The sequence below is a fragment of the Balaenoptera acutorostrata genome, chromosome 11 (genome assembly GCF_949987535.1).
Source record: "Balaenoptera acutorostrata chromosome 11, mBalAcu1.1, whole genome shotgun sequence".
Classification (NCBI taxonomy): Eukaryota; Metazoa; Chordata; class Mammalia; order Artiodactyla; family Balaenopteridae; genus Balaenoptera; species Balaenoptera acutorostrata.
The window spans coordinates 99,375,332-99,399,112 of NC_080074.1; the positions used below are offsets into that span (position 1 = coordinate 99,375,332).

The 23,781-nt window shown below is 40.4% G+C and overlaps 1 protein-coding gene across 5 annotated transcripts in view; it reads right to left on the reverse strand.

Moving 5' to 3' along the window:
* Positions 1 to 23,781, reverse strand: part of KLRG1 (killer cell lectin like receptor G1) — a 185,129-nt gene that overhangs the window by 117,459 nt on the left and 43,889 nt on the right. The window contains exon 6 of one of the 5 annotated variants that reach the window (XM_057555924.1): positions 20,464 to 20,488. The exons of the other annotated variants lie outside the window; for them this stretch is intronic. Coding sequence (XP_057411907.1) covers positions 20,471 to 20,488 — 18 coding nt within the window. The 3' untranslated portion in view covers positions 20,464 to 20,470. Of the gene's footprint in view, positions 1 to 20,463; positions 20,489 to 23,781 lie in introns of those variants that run through there. 5 annotated transcript variants of the gene reach the window in all.

Here is a 23,781-nt window from a genome sequence, read left to right on the forward strand (position 1 = left end):
AGTAGAATATAAAGGATATATTCTTACTACCTGGTCAGTTTTGGTTTTCTGAGGCTTCATCATTACAAACTAATCTACCTAGCACCCCTGCCACACACACCCATAACAAGGACTTCCATGAAAGTAATATCCTTGAGTAGCCACTACTGATATCACAGCAACAGAAAGAATTACCCTAGAACAGCAAAGAACCATATTTAGTTTATCTGTTTAGTTATTCTTACATGCTGGGTGTCTATTCATACGTCAGCTAAAACTTGAGGCCAAACAATGCATTATCTTCATATGGCTATAAAACATTTTAAGAAGGCTTTGAGGGCTTCCCTGGTGGCGCAGTGGTTGAGAATCTGCCTGCCAATGCAGGGCACACGGGTTCGAGCCCTGGTCTGGGAAGATCCCACATGCCACGGAGCAACTAGGCCCATGGCCACAGTTACTGAGCCTGCACGTCTGGAGCCTGTGCTCCGCAACAAGAGAGGCCGCGATAGTGAGAGGCCCGCGCACTGTGATGAAGAGTGGCCCCCGCTTGCTGCAACTAGAGAAAGCCCTCACACAGAAACGAAGACCCAACACAGCCAAAAATAAATAAATAAATAAATAAATAAACAGAGTAAACAATGCGTTTAAAAAAACAAAAAGAGAGAAGGCTTCGATAAAAATAATCATATATCAGAGAAAACTCAGAGCCTTCTTTTAGATGGCTGCTGTGCAATCCAATGTTATGGATAATAAAAGTGGATAAGACATAGCTTGGCAAGCCACCCAGTACCAGGAAATGTAAATTTGTAATATTAAAATCAGGGACATTTTCTGAGGAAGTAACAAGTCCAAGTTTAAGATGCATTCCCAAAACCACTGGCCCTAGAACTTTTCAGAAAAGTAGACATCACACATAATCCTCTTTGTATCTGATTTGTTTGTGTATCTAGATGTTGGGGTATCTGAAAAATTGTCCCTGAATCTCCCACCAAAGGTAGTGAAAGAATCAGCCAGAGCCTCTTTCTCTGTTTTGGGTGACTGAGTCACTCAGTCCCTGGAGAACGTGGGACAACCACCACTGCCATTCCCCCTACTTTTTTTCGAATATAGCTTTTAACTGCACTTCAGCTTTTCAACTTCTTTCTCATACCTCTATATTTTCCTCAGTTGCTACTTGGTTTCCAGCATATCTGATCCAACATTCAAGTTATAATTCCTTGTTCTGACATCTCATCTTTCATTTCCAGGTGACATACTAGGTTCTGCCAAAAAAAACACACAAAACCTTCTCCAGATGCCCTATGGCTGTGGAGAACAGAACATGGTCCTGTTTGCTCCTAATATCTATGTACTGAAATACCTGAATGAAACCCAACAACTGACTCAGGAGGTCAAATCCAAGGCCATTGGCCATCTCAATGCTGGTGAGTCCACTTTATTATTGTAGGTGTTCTCTCCACAAACAGGCGTGACATCCACTGGGCGTGAAGAGCAGTGCTGTTGGTGGGTCCTTTGTGCCTGAGAGGCCAGGGCACGTCAGGGGCATCCGCTTGCCCATTTGGGAATCCTCTTTCTCTGATGCCCACTGCTACTTCACGCGCCATCTGACACCTTCCGTTCCAGGTTATCAGAGGCAGCTGAGCTACAAACACAGAGGTGGCTCCTACAGTGCCTTTGGGAACCAACATGTCACAAAGGAAGGCAACACTTGGTAAGAAAAGGTCCATAGGACAAACTTTGCACAAGCATAGCCACTCTTATTCCTCATGGAAACCCTACAACTTAGATATTATGAACCTCATTTTATAAAGGTAGAAATTTATACCTAGTGTTGTTAAGTAAATGTTTCTTGGTGGCATAAATAATAAATGGCAGAGTTGGGACTTGTCTCAAGGTTTATCTACCTTGACTCCCAAATGCATTTTTGATTCAACACAGTAATTAAGATGTACTTTCTCATGTCTAATACCATCATAAGTAAAAAAAAAAATCTGGCCACCTTAAGTTATTTTCCAGTACCCAGAGATGATAGAAACTGAGACTAGAAAAAATGCTGCCATTCTTCACACAACCCTGTATCAAAAAGTGCTGTTCCTCTGAGACAAAACACACAGGCAATTAATGAAAAGAGAGGTAATTAACGAAAAGGCGGTTGGTGGAAGGAGAGGGAAGGAAGGTTCACGGGGGAGTATTTCACTTTTTGAAGATGCAAACATCACCAAGAGGTTAGTCCATATATCAGGGATGGCAGAAAAGAAGGTTTGTCTCATCTACAATAGAAAATCAGAGAGAGGGAGAAAACCTAGCATGAGAGTGCAAATGTCTGAGTCAATCACCTGAATAAGGAAGATGAAGCCTGAATCCTTGAAGCAATGAGAACGTGAACAAGGTAGTAAGGACCACTTGAAACCACTTTGTCCTGGAGGAACAAAGACAGATTCCCCAGCTCTAATCACTCCGAACCCCTCATACTGACTCACGAGTGTGGAGGGGTCCCCGTGAAGCCTGGGCACTGAATGTGCTGCATGAAAACAAATGGCCTCATCAGCCCACTCTTCCTCCTCCATCAAGCTCACAGCCTTTGTTCTCAAGACCTTCGCCCAGCCTCGAGCCTTCATCTTCATTGACGCAGCCCACATTACCCAAGCCCTTACCTGGCTCTCTGAGAAGCAGAAGAGTGATGGCTGTTTCAGGAGTTCTGGGTCACTGCTCAACAGTGCCATTAAGGTGATTGCTTTTGTAAGCTAGTCTGAACCTCCTGACCTCACTATTCCATGGCAACCTGTCCAAGGGTGAAGGCACATAAGAAGGAGGCACATACGAATTCCTAAAGGAAAGGACTAGGAAGTATGGGAGAAGGTTAGGGTGGGAGAATAAACCCACGTACCACTGAGGTAAAAGAAATGGAATCTCAGTTGAGAGTAGCACTTTGTACGGTGGGGAGAGATGTATATGAGAACTTCCCAGGGACCATGCAAGAGAAAGGACTGACCATGAGGAGAGGAGATATCTTCAAAAGGTTTCCTGAAGTGGAAGTAATCTCTCTTTCCCTCCCTTGTACTTACAGGGTGGAGTGGACGACGAAGTGACCCTCTCTGCCTATATTGCCATGGCCCTTCTGGAGAGTCCACTCCCTGTCACTGTAGGCACCACATCACTTCCTCAGCTTCCCAGACCACCATGAAACCATTGCCCTATTGTGCTAATAATTTTCCTCTCAAAGCCCAGTGACAGCTTTCCTTCTGCTCAATGCTGATGCATCTGCCACAGTCATAGAGACTCCGAATGACCCATCAAGAAGGATTCATTTGTTCAGTAGAGACCTGGACTATGTGCCAAAGCTAATCCTAAAACACATGGCCTCTAGCCCTGCCCTTATCAGTTTATTTTACTTAGAAAGTAATTTTTTAAAGAGTGATTTCTATTATGTTGTGTGGTTTTATACAATCAAAAAAAAAAAAAAAAAAAGAGTGAGGGACTTCCCTGGCAGTCCAGTGGTTAGGACTCTGAGCTCTCACTGATGAGGGCCCGGGTTCAACCCCTGGTCCGGGAACTAAAATCCCACAAGCTGCGTGGTGTGGCCAGAAAAAAAACAAACGAACAGTGATTTCTAAAAAGATGGTCAGGAGATGGTTAGATAAAGCCATTTGATCTAATTTTTTTTATTTGAAAAGCACTGGTCCCACGTATCTTACTGTCTTTATGTTTGTTCTGGGATACGCCAGGACCCCTTTCCACGTAACTCAGGATACTATTGCTCTCCCTTCACAGCACCCTGTTGTCCACAAGGCCCTGGTCTGCCTCGAATCAGCCTAGAAAAGAACACAGGCAGAGGCCCGAGGCAGCCACGTCTACACCAGGGCACTGCTGGCCTATGCTTTTGCCCTGGCAGGTGACCAGGCCAAAAGGAGAGAGTTAACTGAAATCACTTGATGAGGAAGCAATAAAAGAAGGTGAGCGCACACATCAAGCTGTTCTTCCTATCCACTTCCACTGGATAGAAAAGGGGAAGAATATTGAATTCCTGAAAATAACCTCCTTTTTGGTCTATACCACTACAAATGCTGACATTTTTATGCAGACTAATCCATTAAGAGATTAATGCTCCTTTTACACACAAATCTTCCCTGGAATTTCTGTTATAGAGAAAACACGATAGATAAAAGTAACATCACAGAGTGAATTGGAGGGGGGGTGTTCAGTCTCCCTTTATTTACAAAGACAAACATAGTTGACATTTATACTTTTCTTTATGGTAAATGAACGTGTATCAGGGTGAGGAGAAGCTACTAAGCACCAGAGCAAAGACAATGTCATCCATAATAACAACTTCCATGTTACTGTTTCTAATACAACTCTCTGAAATAAGATGGAAGATTTTATATTTCATCTCAAAAAAAACCTGAACAATGACCAAATCATTTTAGATTGGGAGCAAAGGAACCAACAAGTGAGGAAATCATGTCTGACTTTTCACCACCAGCTCTACCAGAACAACACTTGAGAAAGTAGTTCAGTTCACATCTTATAAATTTCTGTCCTCAATATTTCCCTCGACCACACTAGACCATAGCCAAGTTCAGATTTTTACTCAGAAATAAGAAATCTAGGGATATTATGATTGAAGTAAAAAACTTACTTCAGCTTTTGCTACATTTATTTCTTACTAAATATAAACATACTGTCATACATTAAACACCAATAGCTTTCATTCTTTCTCTATTCTTATCCTTAAGACAATGCAATGCACTGCGAGCAACCTCAGAAACCCAAGGCACCAGTGGAGGATCTTTACGAACCCCAGGCTCCCTCTGCTGAAGTGGAGATGACAGCCTATGTGCTCCTCGCTTACCTCACGGCCCAGCCTGCCCTGACCTCGGAGGACCTGACCCCCCCCACACACATCGTGAAGTGGATCTCAAAGCAGCAGAACTCCCACGGGGGCTTCTCCTCCACCCAGGTGTGTGGTTCCCCTTTCGGTTAGGGTGCAGCTGGGAGGCTTGAACAACAGACAAATCTGTAGTGACAAGAGCGCGGAAAAGGGAGAAGAGGACGTGAAATGAGGGAAAGGATATCTGTTATCATTTTGAGTCTGTAGGAAATAAGGAAAAGAGTCTAAAACATTTCCCAAAATAAATTGTCCTAATCCCTGTGCTAGCGAACTAGAGTTCTCTTTATACCTCACTTTGTACCACACCACATTTTGCTCAGAAACCACAACCTTAATTTACGGACAATGTCTAAAATTCTGGAAAGTCTAGAAACCTAGAAGCAGACCCTTAAACTGAACCAGAGAGGTTAATTGCCTAAAATATGATGTACGAACAAAAGGGGCTCACCCACGTCTTTCTGTCCCACTGCACCAGCTAGCCTCTCCTTTCCCTCCCCTCTTGACAGACTCTCCTAATTTTACTTACAAATAGATCCTAAAGGGAAAACCGTTTTCCTCTACCCTTAACACTTCTGACAGTAACAACCTGGAGTTAGCATAAACCTCACAGGCTCAGTCCCACAAGACTGCCCCTCACTCCCGGTGCCAGTCACCGGTCCAGGCCTCCTGTACTTCAGACCAACCAGCTATAATTTAGGGGTTCCCACAACCCCCTCTTGAGGTTGATAATTTGCTAGAATGGCTCCCAGAACTCAGGAAAGCACTTTACTTACCAATACCAGTCTATTATAAAGGATGCAATTCAGGAACAGCAAAATGAAGGCGATGCCCGGGGCAAGGTTTGTGGGAAGGGGTGCACAGCTTCCATGCCCTCTCTGGGCACACCACCCTCCCAGCACCTCCACCTGTTCACCAACCTGGAAGCTCTCTGAACCCCTTTGTTTAGGGTTTTTGTGGAGGTCCCATTACATAGGCATGGCTGATTAAATCACTGACCACTGATCAATCCCAAGCCCCTCTCCAATCCCCAGAGGTAGACGGTGGGTAGTAGGAGGGGGGTTGAGCCTGAAAGTTCCAATCCTCTAATCATGTGGCTAGTTCCTCTGGCAACCATCCCCTATCCTCCGAGAGTCACTTCATTGGCATACAAAAAGAAACTCATCACTCCAAAGACTTCAAGGGTCCTAGAAATTCTTGTATCAGGATCCAGGGGCAGAGACCAAATACATATTTCTTATTATGCCACAGAACTTCTTTGAGTTTTCTTAAAAGTAACACAAACTCATGCTTCCCTTCTCCATTCTCTACACGTGGGTTCAATCAGGACTATAAACCATTAACTTTAATCGTCCAGCCACATCCAGCCGTATCAAATATTATTTCTAAAGAAACACATCTAACGTAATACCTCGGAATTTCCACTCTCAGTATTCTGAGTGTACATTGAAGAACTTATCTTCACAGAAATTTGGTGAAATGGTAGACTCTTCTAAAAGATAAATAAAATATAAAGAAGCGAAATCTCAATGACCGGTGCGCCACCCTGGTTTGCAACTCACTTCATTGTCTCTCTCGTCCCTCTGAAATGGATAATCTTCATTTTGATGTTAAAATACCCGCTTCATGTTTGTTTTATCTTCCTTTCAGTCCCATTGTCCAAAAGACAGTGTCAAGACTCATTTTTTTATAAATTTATTAATTTATTTTATATTTTATTTTTGGCTGCATTGGGTCTTTGTTGCTGCGCATGGGCTTTCTCTAGTTGCGGCAAGCAGTGGCTTCTCTTGCTGTGGAGCATAGGCTCTAGGCGCGCAACTTCAGTAGTTGTGGCTCATGGGCTCAGTACTGTGGCTCCCAGGCTCTAGAGCACAGGCTCAGTAGTTGTGGCGCATGGGCTTAGTTGCTCCACGGCATGTGGGATCTTCCTGGACCAGGAATCTAATCCATGTCCCCTGCATTGGCAGGCGGACTCCCAACCACTGCACGACCAGGGAAGTCCTGAGACTCATTTTTAATAAGAAGAAAGAAGGAGTTCTAAAAGAGAGATCTTCTGGGGCATGAAGTACATTCTAATAGAATGGTATCAATAGAGAAATAATCCACAGGAAAGACTGGAATTAAAAAGTTTTTCCTTTTATTTGATCAGAGTGCAGATCATAGACTAATAACTATTGACTGCCTTGGTGTCTCTGGAAGGCACATCAAAAGTAGGCATTTAAAACACACCACCAGACATGGTCCTGCCCACCAGAAAGAAAAGATCCAGCCTCATCCACCAGAACACAGACACCAGTCCCCTCCACCAGGAAGCCTACACAACCCACTGAACCAGCCTTACCCACTGGGGGCAGACACCAAAAACAACAGGAACTACGAACCTGCAACCTGCGAAAAGGAGACCCCAAACATAGTAAGTAGAGCAAATTGAGAAGACAGAGAAATACACAGCAGATGAAGGAGCAAAGTAAGAACCCAACAGACCAAACAAATGAAGAGAAAATAGGCAGTCTATCTGAAAAAGAATTCAGAGTAATGATAGTAAAGATGATCCAAAATCTTGGAAATAGAAGGGAGAAAACACAATAAACGTTTAACAGGGACTTAGAAAATTGAAGAGCAAACAAACAATGATGAACAACACAATAAAAGAAATTTAAAATTCTCTGGAAGGAATCAATAGCAGAATAACTGAGGCAGAAGAACGGATAAGTGACCTGGAATATAAAATAGTGGAAATAACCACCACCCAGCAGAATAAAGAGAAAAGAATGAAAAGAATTGAGGACAGTCTCAGAGACTGCTGAAACAACATTAAATGCACCAACATTCAAATTATAGCGGTCCCAGAAGAAGAAGAGAAAAAGAAAGGGACTGAGAAAATATTTGAAGAGATTAGAGTTGAAAACTTCCCTAATATGGGAAAGGAAATAGTCAGTCAAGTCCAGGAAGTGCAGAGAGTCCCATACAGGATAAATCCAAGGAGAAACACACCAAGATACATATTAATCAAACTATCAAACTTAAGTGCAAAGAAAAAATATTAAAAAGAGCAAGGGAAAAGCAACAAATAACATACAATGGAATCCCCATAAGGTTAACAGCTGATCTTTCAGCAGAAACTCTGTAAGCCAGAAGGGAGTGGCAGGACATATTTAAAGTGATGAAAGGGAAAAACCTACAACCGAGATTACTCTACCCAGCAAGGATCTCATCCAGATTCAATGAAGAAATTAAAACCTTTACAGACAAGCAAAAGTTAAGAGAATTCAGCACCACCAAACCAGCTTTACAACAAATGCTAAAGGAACTTCTCTAGGCAGGAAACACAAGAGAAAGAAAAGACCTACAAAAACAAACCCAGGGCTTCCCTGGTGGCACAGTGGTTGAGAATCTGCCTGCCAATGCAGGGGACACGGGTTCGAGCCCTGGTCTGGGAAGATTCCACATGCCGCAGAGCAACTAGGCTCGTGAGCCACAATTACTGAGCCTGCGCGTCTGGAGCCTGTGCTCCGCAACAAGAGAGGCCGCGATAGTGAGAGGCCTGCGCACCGTGATGAGGAGTGGTCCCCACTTGCCACAACTAGAGAAAGCCCTCGCACAGAAACGAAGACCCAACACAGCCATAAATAAATTAAAAATAAATAAATAAATAAAAATTTTAAAAAAAAACAAACAAACAAACCCAAAACAATAAAGAAAATGGTAACAGGAACATACATATCAATAATTACCTCAAATGTAAATGGATTAAATGCTCCAACCAAAAGACACAGACTGGCTGAATGGATACAAAAACAAGACCCATGTATATGATGTCTACAAGAGACCCACTTCAGACCTAGGGACACATACAGACTGAAAGTGGGGGGATGGAAAAAAATATTCCATGCAAATGGAAATCAGAAGAAAGCTGGAGCAGCAATTCTCATATCAGATAAAATAGACTTTAAAATAAAGAGTATTACAAGAGACAAAGAAGGACACTACATAATGATCAAGGGATCAATCCAAGAAGAAGATATAACAATTGTAAATATTTATGCACCCAACATAAGAGCACCTCAATACATAAGGCAAATGTTAACAGCCATAAAAGGGGAAATCAACAGTAACACAATAATAGTAGTGGACTTTAACACCCCACTGTCACCAATGGACAGACCATCCAAAATGAAAATAAATAAGGAAACACAAGCTTTAAATGACACATTAAACAAGAAAGACTTAATTGATATTTATAGGACATTCCATCCAAAAACAACAGAATACACTTTCTTCTCAAGTGCTCATGGAACATTCTCCAGGATAGATCATATCCTGGGTCACAAATCAAGCCTTGGTAAATTTAAGAAAATTGAAATCATATCAAGTATCTTTTCCTACCACAATGCTATGAGATTAGATATCAATTACAGGAAAGAAAGTGTAAAAAATACAAACACATGGAGGCTAAACAATACACTACTAAATAACCAAGAGATCACTGAAGAAATCAAGGAGGAAATCAGAAAATACCTAGAAAAAATGACAATGAAAGCACGACAACCCAAAACCTATGGGATGCAGCAAAAGCAGTTCTAAGAAGGAAGTTTATAGCAATACAAGCCTACCTCAAGAAACAAGAAAAATCTCAAATAAACAACTTAACTTTACACCTAAAGCAATTAAAGAAAGAAGAATTAAAAAACCCCAAAGTGGGCTTCCCTGGTGGCGCAGTGGTTGAGAATCTGCCTGCTAATGCAGGGGACACGGGTTCGAGCCCTGGTCTGGGAAGATCCCACATGCCACGGAGCAGCTGGGCCCGTGAGCCACAATTGCTGAGCCTGCGCGTCTGGAGCCTGTGCCCCGCAACGGGAGGGGCCGCGATGGAGAAAGGCCCGCGCACCGCGATGAAGAGCGGTCCCTGCACCGCGATGAAGAGTGGCCCCCGCTCGCCGCAACTGGAGAAAGCCCTCGCACGAACCGAAGACCCAATACAGACAAAAATAAATAAATTAAAAAAAAAAAAAAAAAAAAAAACCAAAGTTAGGAGAAGGAAAGAAATCATAAAGATCAGATCAGAAATAAATGAAAAAGAAATGAAGGAAATGATAGCAAAGATCAATAAAACTAAAAGCTGTTTCTTTGAGAAGATAAACAAAATTGATAAACCATTAGCCAGATTCATCTAGAAAAAAAAGGGAGAAGATTCAAATCAATAGAATTAGAAATGAAAAAGGAGAAGTAACAACTGACACTGCAGAAATACAAAGGATCATGAGAGATTACTACAAGCAACTATATGCCAATAAAATGGACAACCTGGAAGAAATGGACAAATTCTTAGAAAAGCACAACCTTCCGATACTGAACCAGGAAGAAATAGAAAATATAAGCAGACCAATCACAGCACTGAAATTGAAACTGTGATTAAAAATCTTCCGAAAATCAAAAGCCTGGGACCAGATGGCTTCACAGGCGAATTCTATCAAATATTTAAAGAAGAGCCAACACCTATCCTTCTCAAACTCTTCCAAAATATAGCAGAGGTAGAAACACGCCCACACAAGATCCTTTTTGACCCAGCTCCTAGAGAAATGGAAATAAAAACAAAAATAAACAAATGGGACCTAATGAAACTTTAAAGCTTTTGCACAGCAAAGGAAACCATAAACAAGATGAAAAGACAACCCTCAGAATGGGAGAAAATATTTGCAAATGAAGTAACGGACAAAGGATTAATCTCCAAAATATACAAGCAGCTCATGCAGCTCAATATCAGAAAAACAAACAACCCAATCCCAAAATGGGCAGAAGACCTAAATAGACATTTCTCCAAAGAAGATATACAGATTGCCAACAAACACATGAAAGAGTGCTCAACATCACTAATTATTAGAGAAATGCAAATCAAAACTACAATGAGGTATCACCTCACACCACTCAGAATGGCCATCATCAGAAAAATCTACAAACAATAAATGCTGGAGAGGGTGTGGAGAAAAGGGAACTCTCCTGCACTGTTGGTGGGAATGTAAATTGATACAGCCACTATGGAGAACAGTATGGACGTTCCTTGAAAAACTAAAAATAGAACTACCATACGGCCCAGCAATCCCACTACTGGGCATATACCCTGAGAAAACCATAATTCAAAAATAGCAATGTACCACATTGTTCATTGCAGCTCTATTTACAATAGCCAGGACATGGAAGCAACCTAAGTGTCCATCGACAGATGAACAGATTAAGAAGATGTGGCACATATATACAATGGAATATTACTCAGCCATAAAGAGAAACGAAATTCAATTATTTGTAGTGAGGTGGATGGATTTAGAGTCTGTCCTACAGAGTGAAGTAAGTCAGAAAGAGAAAAACAAATACTGTATGCTAACACATGTATATGGAATCTAAAAAAAATAAAAATGGTTCTGAAGAACCTAGGGGCAGGACAGGAATAAAAACGCAGACGTAGAGAATGGACTTGAGGACACGGGGAGGGGGAAGGGTAAGCTGGGACGAAGTGAGAGAGTGGCATGGACATATATACACCACCAAATGTAAAATAGATAGCTAGTGGGAAGCAGCCGCATAGCACAGGGAGATCAGCTGGTGCTTTGTGACCACCTAGAGGGGTGGGATAGGGAGGGTGGGAAGGAGACACAAGAGGGAGGGGACATGGGGATAAATGTATACGTATAGCTGATTCACTTTGTGATACAGCAGAAACTAACTCACCATTGTAAAGCAATTATACTCCAATAAAGATGTTAAAAATCAATTAATTAATTAATTTTTAAAAAGTACATGTTTGGTAACGAGAGAGAGCAAGACTGTAGTTTTGTGGGAAGAGATGGTGGGTGTCAGAGGCAGAGAAAGAGGAATAGCAAATACCAGGCAATGAGCCTGATTCATATATAAATTTCCCACTTGCTGTGAGAGAATTTGCTTGCTCTAGTGCAAGCTGTATACAGAAATTATGTAAAATTTAGATCCTGAGATATATCAAAGACTGAAATCAGTCTTGGAATTAAGATCCCAGAATTCAAATAATGAGGGAGAAAATTTCATGACACCTTTGTAATAGTAAAAATGAACTTTGGGAAGAACCCAAGGCCCCAAAAGTTGACCCTATCCTGGATTTTCACACACATCTCTTCCAGGACACAGTTGTGGCTCTCCATGCTTTGTCCAGATACAGAGCAGCCATCTTTGCCAGAACTGGGAAGGCAGCACAGGTGACCATCCAGTCTTCAGGGACATATTCCACAAAATTCAAAGTGGACAACACCAACCGCCTGTTACTACAGCAGGTCTCGTTACCAGACATTCCTGGGGAGTACAGCATAAATGTGTCAGGGGAAGCATGTGTGTATATTCAGGTAAGGCTCTTGGGGAAAGTTGGAGAGATTCAACTGTAAACCCTCCTTCTGAAAATGGAAACTATTTATTCTTACTTGGGCTGTGAAAGCAAAAATCAGGAGAAATGAAATTGTGACAGACCGAAGGATCCTGTGGAGTGGAAACCATTTTTATTCATAATGTTTCACAGACAGCTCTGAAATACAATGTCTTCTTGGAGAAGAAGGAATCTGCATTCAATCTACATGTACAGACAATACTCCAAACTTGTGACGGACTCAAAGCCCACACAAGCTTCCAAATCTCACTGGAAGTCAGGTAAGAATACCTGTCTCTGTTATCTACTTCTGAAAATATTAGCTGCCTAGTACTCTTGAGTACATAGATTCAAAACGACATAAAGTTATCCTCTTCACTAACTTTTTGCCTTGTCAATGAAAAAAAAAAAAAAGAATGTCTTCACCAACATGGAAAATGAAGAATTTATAGTGTTATGAGCTCAATTTGTCTGCCTCCAGGATTATTTTATTACCCACAACTATTGTTAAAGAATAAATAATTCCTTTCAATAATACTTTAACATGGGATCTTTCTTCCTTATCTCTAAAGGAAAGGCTTTCTAGTCTTTTAAAATTTCATGTTTCTAGAGAGAAAGAATTCACAAATCAATAACACTCTTCCGAGCTTTACTTGGAATAGAACAAGTGACTGATTATAATGACAAATCTAATGAGTCTCAGATGAAAAGAAAAAATAATATTCTCACTTTGGTTTATCATCAATAGACAAATAAGTTAAATGTACTTCATAAAAGCAAGATATGTTAATTAAGCAAAAATAAAAAATACACTCAAGTAGCTACAGTGAATATAAATACAGACTGGGTCTCTTACCTAAAGGAATCTTATAGTCTAGTTGTGAAGATAATTTTCAAATAAAAAAATGATAATCATTAATCTAAAATGTATGAGTTGCAAAGATGTAGCATATACCAGAGATTCTAAAATCTGATTATTGTCCTTTGCAGAATTTGTTTTAAAATGCATATTGCCAGGTCCCACCCTCAGAGATTTAATTCAGTATTTCTGTAGCTGTGCTCAGGTATCCACTTTTTGGGGGGGGGGGTGTTTGTAATTTTTTTTTAAAATTTATTTATTTATTTTTTTTACACACACACACACACACACACACTGTATTTTATTTTTACAAGAGATAAATAGACTGACACCAAGCATTGTACATGGATGACCACAACAAAAGCAACAATTACCAAACATGAAACACACTCATACTATGTCATAATATTGACATTCAGTCCAGTAATCCTCCACTGTAACAGCTCCTTTACTTTGCAGTGAAAATTGGTTTGTATGTTCTTTGCCTCTGAGTCCTTGTGGGATTTTTTTTTTTAATTCAGACAGAAAGTCACAAAAATTATACTCATCATCATCAGTTCACTCAGTCCCATGTAATTAATTTTTTTTATCTTGATCTTTTGTTAGCACTTTTATGAGTTCATCAGTTTTTCATTAGAGTTCTGAAAATGCTTATTCATTCAGTTCAGCAGTACAGTCAGTTACCAGAAACCTGTACTTGTCAGAGTCTTTTCCATGAATTTCTTGAGGATGAAACCCTTTTATAGGAACATATTTGCAAAAGCATCAGAGTACACCCAGAACTGTCTGTAAATGACAAAAGACTTAAAAATGACCACAGTTAAAGATTTGATGAAAGTTCATAATAATGCAGTTGACAAGAAAATTAGTTATTTCTGAGATATACATTTTAAAGTAATAACTAGGATTATGACTTATAACATTATACCAGAACATATAAGATTTTTAGAAATTTCATGTAATGTCTGAAACGTTTATATTAACATATTTCCATACAAATAACCCAATGAAAGTTTAGTATTAGTTGTTTTGTTTGTTTGTTTTATACTGCATGTTCTTATTAGGCATCAATTTTATACACATCAGTGTATACATGTCAATCCCAATCGCCCAATTCAGCACACCACCATCCCCAGCTCACCGCAGTTTTCCCCCCTTGGTGTCCATATGTCCATTCTCTACATCTGTGTCTCAACTTCTGCCCTGCAAACCAGCTCATCTGTACCATTTTTCTAGGTTCCACATACATGCGTTAATATACGATATTTGTTTTTCTCTTTCTGACTTACTTCACTCTGTATGACAGTCTCTAAATCCATCCACATCTCAACAAATGACTCAATTTCGTTCCTTTTTATGGCTGAGTAATATTCCATTGTATATATGTACCACAACTTCTTTATCCATTCATCTGTTGATGGGCATTTAGGTTGCTTCCATGACCTGGCTATTGTAAATAGTGCTGCAATGAACATTCGGGTGCATGTGTCTTTTTGAATTATGGTTTTTCTCTGGGTAAATGCCCAGTAGTGGGATCGCTGGGTCATATACTAATTCTATTTTTAGTTTTTTAAGGAACCTGCATATTGTTCTCCATAGTGGCTGTATCAATTTACATTCCCACCAACAGTGCAAGAGGGTTCCCTTTTCTCCACACCCTCTCCAGCATTTGTTGTTTGTAGATTTTCTGATGATGCCCATTTTAACTGGTGTGAGGTGATACCTCATTGTAGTTTTGATTTGCATTTCTCTAATAATTAGTGATGTTGAGCATCTTTTCATGTGCTTCGTGGCCGTCTGTATGTCTTCTTGGGAGAAATGTCTATTTAGGTCTTCTGCCCATTTTTGGATTGGGGTGTTTGTTTCTTTAATATTGAGCTGCATGAGCTATTTATATATTTTGGAGATTAATCCTTTGTCCGTTGTTTCGTTTGCAAATATTTTCTCCCATTCTGAGGGTTGTCTTTTCGTCTTGTTTATGGTTTCCTTTGCTGTGCAGAAGCTTTGAAGTTTCATTAGATCCCATTTGTTTAGTTTTGTTTTTATTTCCATTACTCTAGGAGGTGGATCAAAAAAGATCTTGCTGTGATTTATGTCAAAGAGTGTTCTTCCTATGTTTTCCTCTAAGAGTTTTATAGTGCCCAGTCTTACATTTAGGTCTCTAATCCATTTTGAGTTTATTTTTGTGTACGGTGTTAGGGAGTATTCTAATTTCATTCTTTTACATGTAGCTGTCCAGTTTTCCCAGCACCACTTATTGAAGAGACTGTCTTTTCTCCATTGTACATCTTTGCCTCCTTTGTCATAGATTAGTTGACCATAGGTGCATGGGTTTATCTCTGGGCTTTCTATCTTGTTCCATTGATCTATGTTTCTGTTTTTGTGCCAGTACCATATTGTCTTGATCACTGTAGCTTTGTAGTATAGTCTGAAGTCAGGGAGTCTGATTCCTCCAGCTCCGTTTTTTTCCCTCAAGACTACTTTGGCTATTCGGGGTCTTTTGTGTCTCCATACAAATTTTAAGATGATTTGTTCTAGCTCCATAAAAAATGCCATTGGTAATTTGATAGGGATTGCATTGAATCTGTAGATTGCTTTGGGTAGTATAGTCATTTTCACAATGTTGATTCTTCCAATCCAAGAACATGGTATATCTCTCCATCTGTTGGTATCATCTTTAATTTCTTTCATCAGTGTCTTATAGTTTTCTGCATACAGGTCTTTTGTCTCCCTAGGTAGGTTTATTCCTAGGTATTTTATTCTTTTTGTTGCAATGGTAAATGGGAGTGTTTCCATAATTTCTCTTTCAGATTTTTCATCATTAGTGTATAGGAATGCAAGAGATTTCTGTGCATTAATTTTGTATCCTGCAACTTTACCATATTCATTAATTAGCTCTAGCAGTTTTCTGGTGGCAGTTTTAGGATTCTCTATGTATAGTATCATGTCATCTGCAAACAGTGACAGTTTTACTTCTTCTTTTCCAATTTGGATTCCTTTTATTTCTTTTTCTTCTCTGATTGCCATGGCTAGGACTTCCAGAACTATGTTGAATAATAGTGGTGAGAGTGGACATCCTTGTCTCGTTCCTGATCTTAGAGGAAATGCTTTCAGTTTTTCACCATTGAGAATGATGTTTGCTGTGGGTTTGTCATATATGGCCTTTATTATGTTGAGGTAGGTTCCCTCTGTGCCCACTTTCTGGAGAGTTTTTATCAGAAATGGGTGTTGAATTTTGTCAAAAGCTTTTTCTGCATCTATTGAGATGATCATATGGTTTTTATTCTTCAATTTGTTAATATGGTGTATCACATTGATTGATTTGCGTATATTGAAGAATCCTTGCATCCCTGGGATAAATCCCACTTGATCGTGGTGTATGATCCTTTTAATGTGTTGTTGGATTCTGTTTGCTGGTATTTTGTTGAGGATTTTTGCATCTATATTCATCAGTGATATTGGTTTGTAATTTTCTTTTTTTGTAGTGTCTTTGTCTGGTTTTGGTATCAGGGTGATGGTGGCCTCATAGAATGAGTTTGGGAGTGTTCCTTCCTCTGCAATTTTTTGGAAGAGTTTGAGAAGGATAGGTGTTAGCTCTTCTCTAAATGTTTGATAGAATTCACCTGTGAAGCCCTCTGGTCCTGGACTTTTGTTTGTTGGAAGATTTTTAATCACAGTTTCAATTTCATTACTTGTGATTGGTCTGTTCATATTTTCTGTTTCTTCCTGGTTCAGTCTTGGAAGGTTATACCTTTCTAAGAATTTGTCCATTTCTTCCAGGTTGTCCATTTTATTGGCATAAAGTTGCTTGTAGTAGTCTCTTAGGATGCCTTGTATTTCTGTATTTTGTCTGATATGAGAATTGCTACTCCATCTTTCTTCTGATTTCCATTTGCATGGAATATCTTTTTCCATCCCCTCACTTTCAGTCTGTATGTGTCCCTAGGTCTAAAGTGGGTCTCTTGTAGACAGCATATATATGGGTCTTGTTTTTGTATCCATTCAGCAAGCCTGTGTCTTTTGGTTGGAGCATTTAATCCATTCACGTTTAAGGTAATTATCAATATGTATGTTCCTATTACCATTTTCTCAATTGTTTTGGGTTTGTTTTTGTAGGTCCTTTTCTTCTCTTGTGTTTCCCACTTAGAGAAGTTCCTTTAGCATTTGTTGTAGCGCTGGTTTGGTGGTGCTGAATTCTCTTAGCTTTTGCTTGTCTGTAAAGCTTTTGATTTCTCCATCAAATCTAAATGAGATCCTTGCCGGGTGCAGTAATCTTGGTTGTAGGTTCTTCCCTTTCATCACTTTAAGTATATCATGCCACTCCCTTCTGGCTTGTAGAGTTTCTGCTGAGAAATCAGCTGTTAACCTTATGGGAGTTCCCTTGTATGTTATTTGTCGTTTTTCCCTTGCTGCTTTCAATAATTTTTCTTTGTCTTTAATTTTTGCCACTTTGATTACTATGTGTCTCAGCGTGTTTCTCCTTGGGTTTATCCTGTATGGGACTCTCTGCGCTTCCTGGACTTGGGTGGCTATTTCCTTTCCCATGTTAGGGAAGTTTTCGACTATAATCTCTTCAAATATTTTCTCTGGTCCTTTCTCTCTCTCTTCTCCTTCTGGGACCCCTATAATGCGAATGTTGTTGCGTTTAATGTTGTCCCAGAGGTCTCTTAGGCTGTCTTCATTTCTTTTCATTCTTTTTTCTTTAGTCTGTTCTGCAGTAGTGAATTCCACCATTCTGTCTTCCAGGTCACTTATCTATTCTTCTGCCTCAGTTATTCTGCTATTGATTCCTTCTAGTGTAGTTTTCATTTCAGTTATTGTATTGGTCATCTCTGTCTGTTTGTTCTTTAATTCTTCTAGGTCTTTGTTAATCATTTCTTGCATCTTCTCAATCTTTGCCTCCATTCTTATTCCGAGGTCCTGGATCATCTTCACTATCATTATTCTGAATTCTTTTTCTGGAAGGTTGCCTATCTCCACTTCATTTAGTTGTTTTTCTGGGGTTTTTTCTTGTTCCTTCGTCTGGTATATAGCCCTCTGCCTTTTCATCTTGTCTATCTATCTGTAACTGTGGTTTTTGGTCCACAGGCTGCAGGATTGTAGTTTTTCTTGCTTCTGCTGTCTGCCCTCTGGTGGCTGAGGCTATCTAAGAGGCTTGATAGGAGGCTCTGGTGGTGGGTAGAGCTGACTGTTGCTGTGGTGGTCAGAGCTCCATAAAACTTTAATCCATTTGACTGTTGATGGGTGGGGCTGGGTTCCCTCCCTGTTGATTGTTTTGCCTGAGGCAACCCAACACTGGAGCCTACCTGGGCTCTTTGGTGGGGTTAATGGCAGACTCTGGGAGGGCTCACACCAAGGAGAACTTCCCAGAACCTCTGTTGCCAGTGTCCTTGTCCCCACGGTGAAACACAGCCACCCCCTGCCTCTGCAGGAGACCCCCCAACACCAGCAAGTAGGTCTGGTTCAGTCTCCCCCAGGGTCACTACTCCTTCCCCTGGGTCCCGATGCGCACACTACTTTGTGTGTGCCCTCCAAGAGTGGGGTCTCTGTTTCCCCCAGTCCTGTCGAAGTCCTGCAATCAATTCCCACTAGGCTTCAAAGTCTGATTCTCTATGAATTCCTCCTCCCGTTGCCGGACCCCCAGGTTGGGAAGCCTGACGTGGGGCTCAGAAGCTTCACTTCAGTGGGTGGACTTCTGTGGTATAAGTGTTCGCCAGTCTGTGAGTCACCCACCCAGCAGTTATGGGATTTGATTTTACTCTGATTGTGCCCCTCCTACCGTATCACTGTGGCTTCTCCTCTGTCCTTGGACGTGGGGTATCCTCCTTGGTGAAGTCCAGTGTCTTCCTGTCGATGATTGTCCAGCAGCCAGTTGTGATTCTGGTGCTCTTGCAAGAGGGAGTGAGAGCACATCCTTCTACTCCGCCATCTTGGTTAATCCTCCGGTATCCACTTTTTTAATGAATTCTGCAGCTGATTCTGCCATACAGTCAGTTTTTAGAACCACTCATATTGACTACAAAGGTTATATATTTCTGGGTATGGAAAGATCACTGAGGACAAGGCAATCATTAGGAAAACTACTTGAAGACGCTAGGGCTTATGTTGGACCTTAAAGGAGGGCAAGATTCAAATATAGAGGGGCCTGTTTCTTCCCTTCCTTGTATCTGTAGATACACAGGGAACCATCCGGTCTCCAACATTGTGATTGTTGATGTAAAGATGATATCTGGTTTCATTCCCCTGAAACCAACAGTGAAAATGGTAAGTAGATCCTAGGTATTTGAATTTTCTGTATCCCCAGCGTAGGACCATACCAACAGCATCATCATAAGGTCAACTTGTCAAAACAACATTGGTCCTAATTAAAGAAATTGAATTTATTTGGTACCCAGCATACGTTTAGCATTGTGCTAAGTACCAATACAAGAAAAAGAAGAAAGATGTCTGAATTAATTGAGCCTACATTCTAGTTAAGAATATTTAGAAATGGGTAACTGAAACCGTCAAATAACATTTCGGGACAAGATGTAATTAAGTACCAAAATTATCAGTATAGTCTTCAAATACTGTGGGAATTCAGAAAAAATTGAGATCAGTGTTAGTTAGAATAGATAAAGATATCTTCAGCTCCACACCCATGAGTAAGTTTTCCATGCAGAGAGTGGGGCAGCCTAGCAGCTAAGAACACAAGCTCTGGGGCCAGACTTCCTGGGTTCAAATCCTGGTTTGGCTATTTACTGTGTGACGTAGGTCAAGTCACTTCACTTTGCTATGCCTCAGTCCCCTCTTCTGTAAAATGGGCATAACAAGTGCCTGTCTCATAGGGTTGCGGGGAGGACTGAATGAGATAAAGACACAATGAATGCTCAGAGCTGTGTTTGAATTAATGTAAACTATTATTATTTGTTGTAACTTTAGAAAAAAAAAAAAGATACCTTCATAAATAATCTCAGATGAGTAGTTATCTTACTTGAGGCTACTTCTCCCTTACCTTCAAACTGAAGCCAAGGACACCTGTTACGAGTCATATGAATATTCAATCTTACATCTGATGTATTGGTATTCACAGTTTTCTATATATGTTTCCATTCTACTGGATGAGTATCTGCAAACCTCATTTCAAGGAATTTAATCCCAGCTTCCTCTTTGTACATACTTCAGTCCCACAGTCTGCTTGTCTCTTAGTACCTCAAGGGCTTCATTTATTCAGTAACACTGGTGATTTCTCTCATTTCCCTCAGCTTGAACTATCACGCTACATGAGCAGGACAGAAGTGAGCAACAACAATGTCTTGATTTACCTGGAACAGGTAAGGGCCCTGCAGCGTTGCTAGACACATCCAGGTGGATAGTCCTTTTAGACGGGTCTCTTCACCTAGGAGGTGCATGGTATGAGAAGAGCAATCACGAGGAAAGCCTTTTTGAAAAGCACATCCTTTCTGTTCCATTAGATAATATTTTAAATTCTCTTTCCTCATTGCAGGCTTCCCTGGGGTTTGGAGTGTCAGAAGTATGGGGGTTGGGGGGACCAAAGGATATGGATTTGTTTGTACTAAAATAGGAATATGAGTATTTCTGCTTACTTCAGGTAGATGCTCTTTTCCGCAAACACGCCTGATCATCTAGAAGCCTACTTGAACAGTTGCTGATTAAGGGTAGGAAGTGTTCCCAGGAGTTGGCCAATGATTATGTCAACCTCACCTTAACATAAATGTATACAAAAAATTAGATGTAGATAGATAGGCAGATAGACAAGTAGATAGGTAGGTAGTTAGATAGATAGATATGTAGATACATAGATACATAGATAGATACAGACAGATGATATGTTATCAGTCTAGATGTATTCATCACAGTTTTATCATAATGTAATTGATTTCATTAGCAACACAAGAAACCACTGTGATTTTGTACATGTATGTTTATACTTTGAAAAATGTCTGTTTTCTAAATATTTGGAAACATTACTATGGATAGAGTCAGTCTGCCAGTGAAAAGAATTTTTCTCTCACTATGAGCAGAGCCATGTATGGACATTATGGAGGAATATGAATTGTTTTAATTGTTTAAAAATCTGGTAAATTTTCATTACTCTAAGGAGCTCTCCTCTAGCTCCTCAGGTTCCTACTCTAAAATCTTTATCGCCATCCTCCTAGGTGAGAAGTTAGGGCGCACAGCTGGTTTGAGATTGAACTCTGTCAGCCAACTAAGAACTGTTCCTCAAAGGACGAAGATTGAATGGCACCAAAGGAAAAGAGGTGAGGTCTCCCTGATTCTGGATTATTCTCCCTTTCTTTTTTCAGGTAACCAATCAGACACTAAGCTTTTCCTTCTCAGTTCTACAAGACATCCCTGTAAGAGATCTGCAACCTGCTATTGTGAAAGTCTATGACTACTATGAGACTGGTGAGTAACAGAGGACTAAGAACCATAAGTAACCTCAATCCATAATAAAGGAATTAGAGTGTGACAGACATTTGTAAGTAAGCCCTGTTTTCAACATATTCTGTTACCTTATTCCTGCTACCTTGGCCTATAAAACTACTACAAAAACTACCTACAACATAAGTCTGCCAATCATGCAAAAATTTCCAAGGGACTAAGAGTTTCACAAAGAAATGTTTACAGATAAAGAGATATATAAGTCTCCTTTAAAAGATGCTATAACAATGCAAAGTAATAAATAAGAGCCTGGAGAATTATACAGATAATTAGGGGAGGAAATTAGAGATAGGAAGAGAACAATCCCTTGAGTGGTCAACGAAGACCAAACAAAGAAAATAAAATCTGAGTTGTAAGATAAAACGTAGGTGTTATTCTGATTAGTGGAGAGGAACATGCTGAATGTTGCAGACTAGGAGAAAACGATAAGAAAATATCATGAACGGGGAAAGAAGCAAATATCAAAGCAGAACTGAAAGGACACACACCTACAGTTATCCCCCTTGTACTTTGCTTGAACGACTGCAGTGTGGTCAGCCCTTCATTTCTCTCACAGAGAAGGGGATTATGTCAATGGTACCAAGAGTGGAAATCCCAAGACCACTCTTGTCTACTTCCCCAGCAAACCGACATTTCTGCAATGATGCAGCTCCTGATTCAGTGAAGTGTGCAGTCCTGATATGTCAAAACCTCTCCATGAAACCCTGTCCCACTGAAGCTACCATTCTCAAGGTTTTCCCCCATCGTGTCTTTCAGATGAAGCAGCTTTGGCTGAGTACAGTGCTCCCTGCAACACAATAAGCAGTCTGAGTTCCATGTGTCAAGCCTTTATTTTGCTCTTAAAGCCAGTCCTCCTAAATACAACATCATCTACATCTTTTTTTAGTTGAGCTCAGATTCCTCATACTGCATAATAACACAGAAATATACACCTTGGGAGAAGAGCACTAACTCTCTGAAAGATTTATTTCTAATTCCTTTATCAGAAGAGTCTGTATTGGGCTTCCCTGGTGGCGCAGTGGTTGGGAATCCGCCTGCCAATGCAGGGGACACGGGTTCGAGCCCTGGTCCGGGAAGATCCCACATGCCGTGGAGCAACTAAGCCTGTGCACCACAACTACTGAGCCTGCACACCACAACTACTGAGCCTGCACTCTAGAGCCCACGAGCCACAACTACCAAAGCCCACGCGCCTAGAGCCCGTGCTCCACAACAAGAGAAGCCACTGCAATGAGAAGCCCGCGCACCGCAGCGAAGAGCAGCCCCCGCTCGCCACAACTAGAGAAAGCCTGCACGCAGCAACGAAGACCCAACGCAGCCAAAAATAAATAAATAAATAAATAAAATTTATTTTAAAAAAAAAAGAAAGAAGAGTCTGTATTGATTGTAGGGTGGATATTTGATGGATCCCAATCTCAACCACAGCCAGTTTGGTTTCCTTTAGTAAGCCCTGTCATTCATATCCAATTAGAATTATATTCACCCTTGTCAAGCCCTAAATCATCCTGTTTACTTTCTTCTCTCCACAAACACAGAGCAAGGAAATGTTTGAGGCCCATATCTATAGACAGGGCTTTGCTGGAATCCTCAAAACCAGGACTCTTTGAAAGGATTGTTTTCTGTCTGCAATACAGATGCTAAACAAGGATGGTAAATAAATATATACTTCCAGAGAGTATCTATCATTGATTCCTTCTTCATTTAATGTAAATTTACTCCAAGGTCACTTAGTGCCGTGCATTGTACCCTGTATTTCTAATGAACAAATGATGACATTTTAGTTGAGGTGATAACGTGTAGTATAAAAACTGGAATAATTCAAAACAGCCTCAATCCTGCAGAACTTCAGAATATTCAAAATAAATGTAACGGCAATCTGAGAAATCTTTACCTCCAAAGAAGTTTTTTGGTGGTTAGATTAGTGACAAGAAGAGTACAAAGTATACCTGGGTGTATACTTTTTACAAAGTCATAAAGTGTACTTTTCACAAAGACATAGAGTGTACTTTATGCCAGGTAAAATGACTGGCCTGACTAGACAGGAGTTCCATGTTGTAGGATGCTAAAAATTACTTCATTAATAAGTTAGGTTAAGGTGGGAGACAGAAAACTATTACGCTAATTTCTCTGAAGTAGGAATTCATTGGCCTGACTTCTAGTCCAAAATCTGCCACTGACCCTGTGTCTGACTTTCAATCAACCAGCTAACCTCTAGATATCAATTTC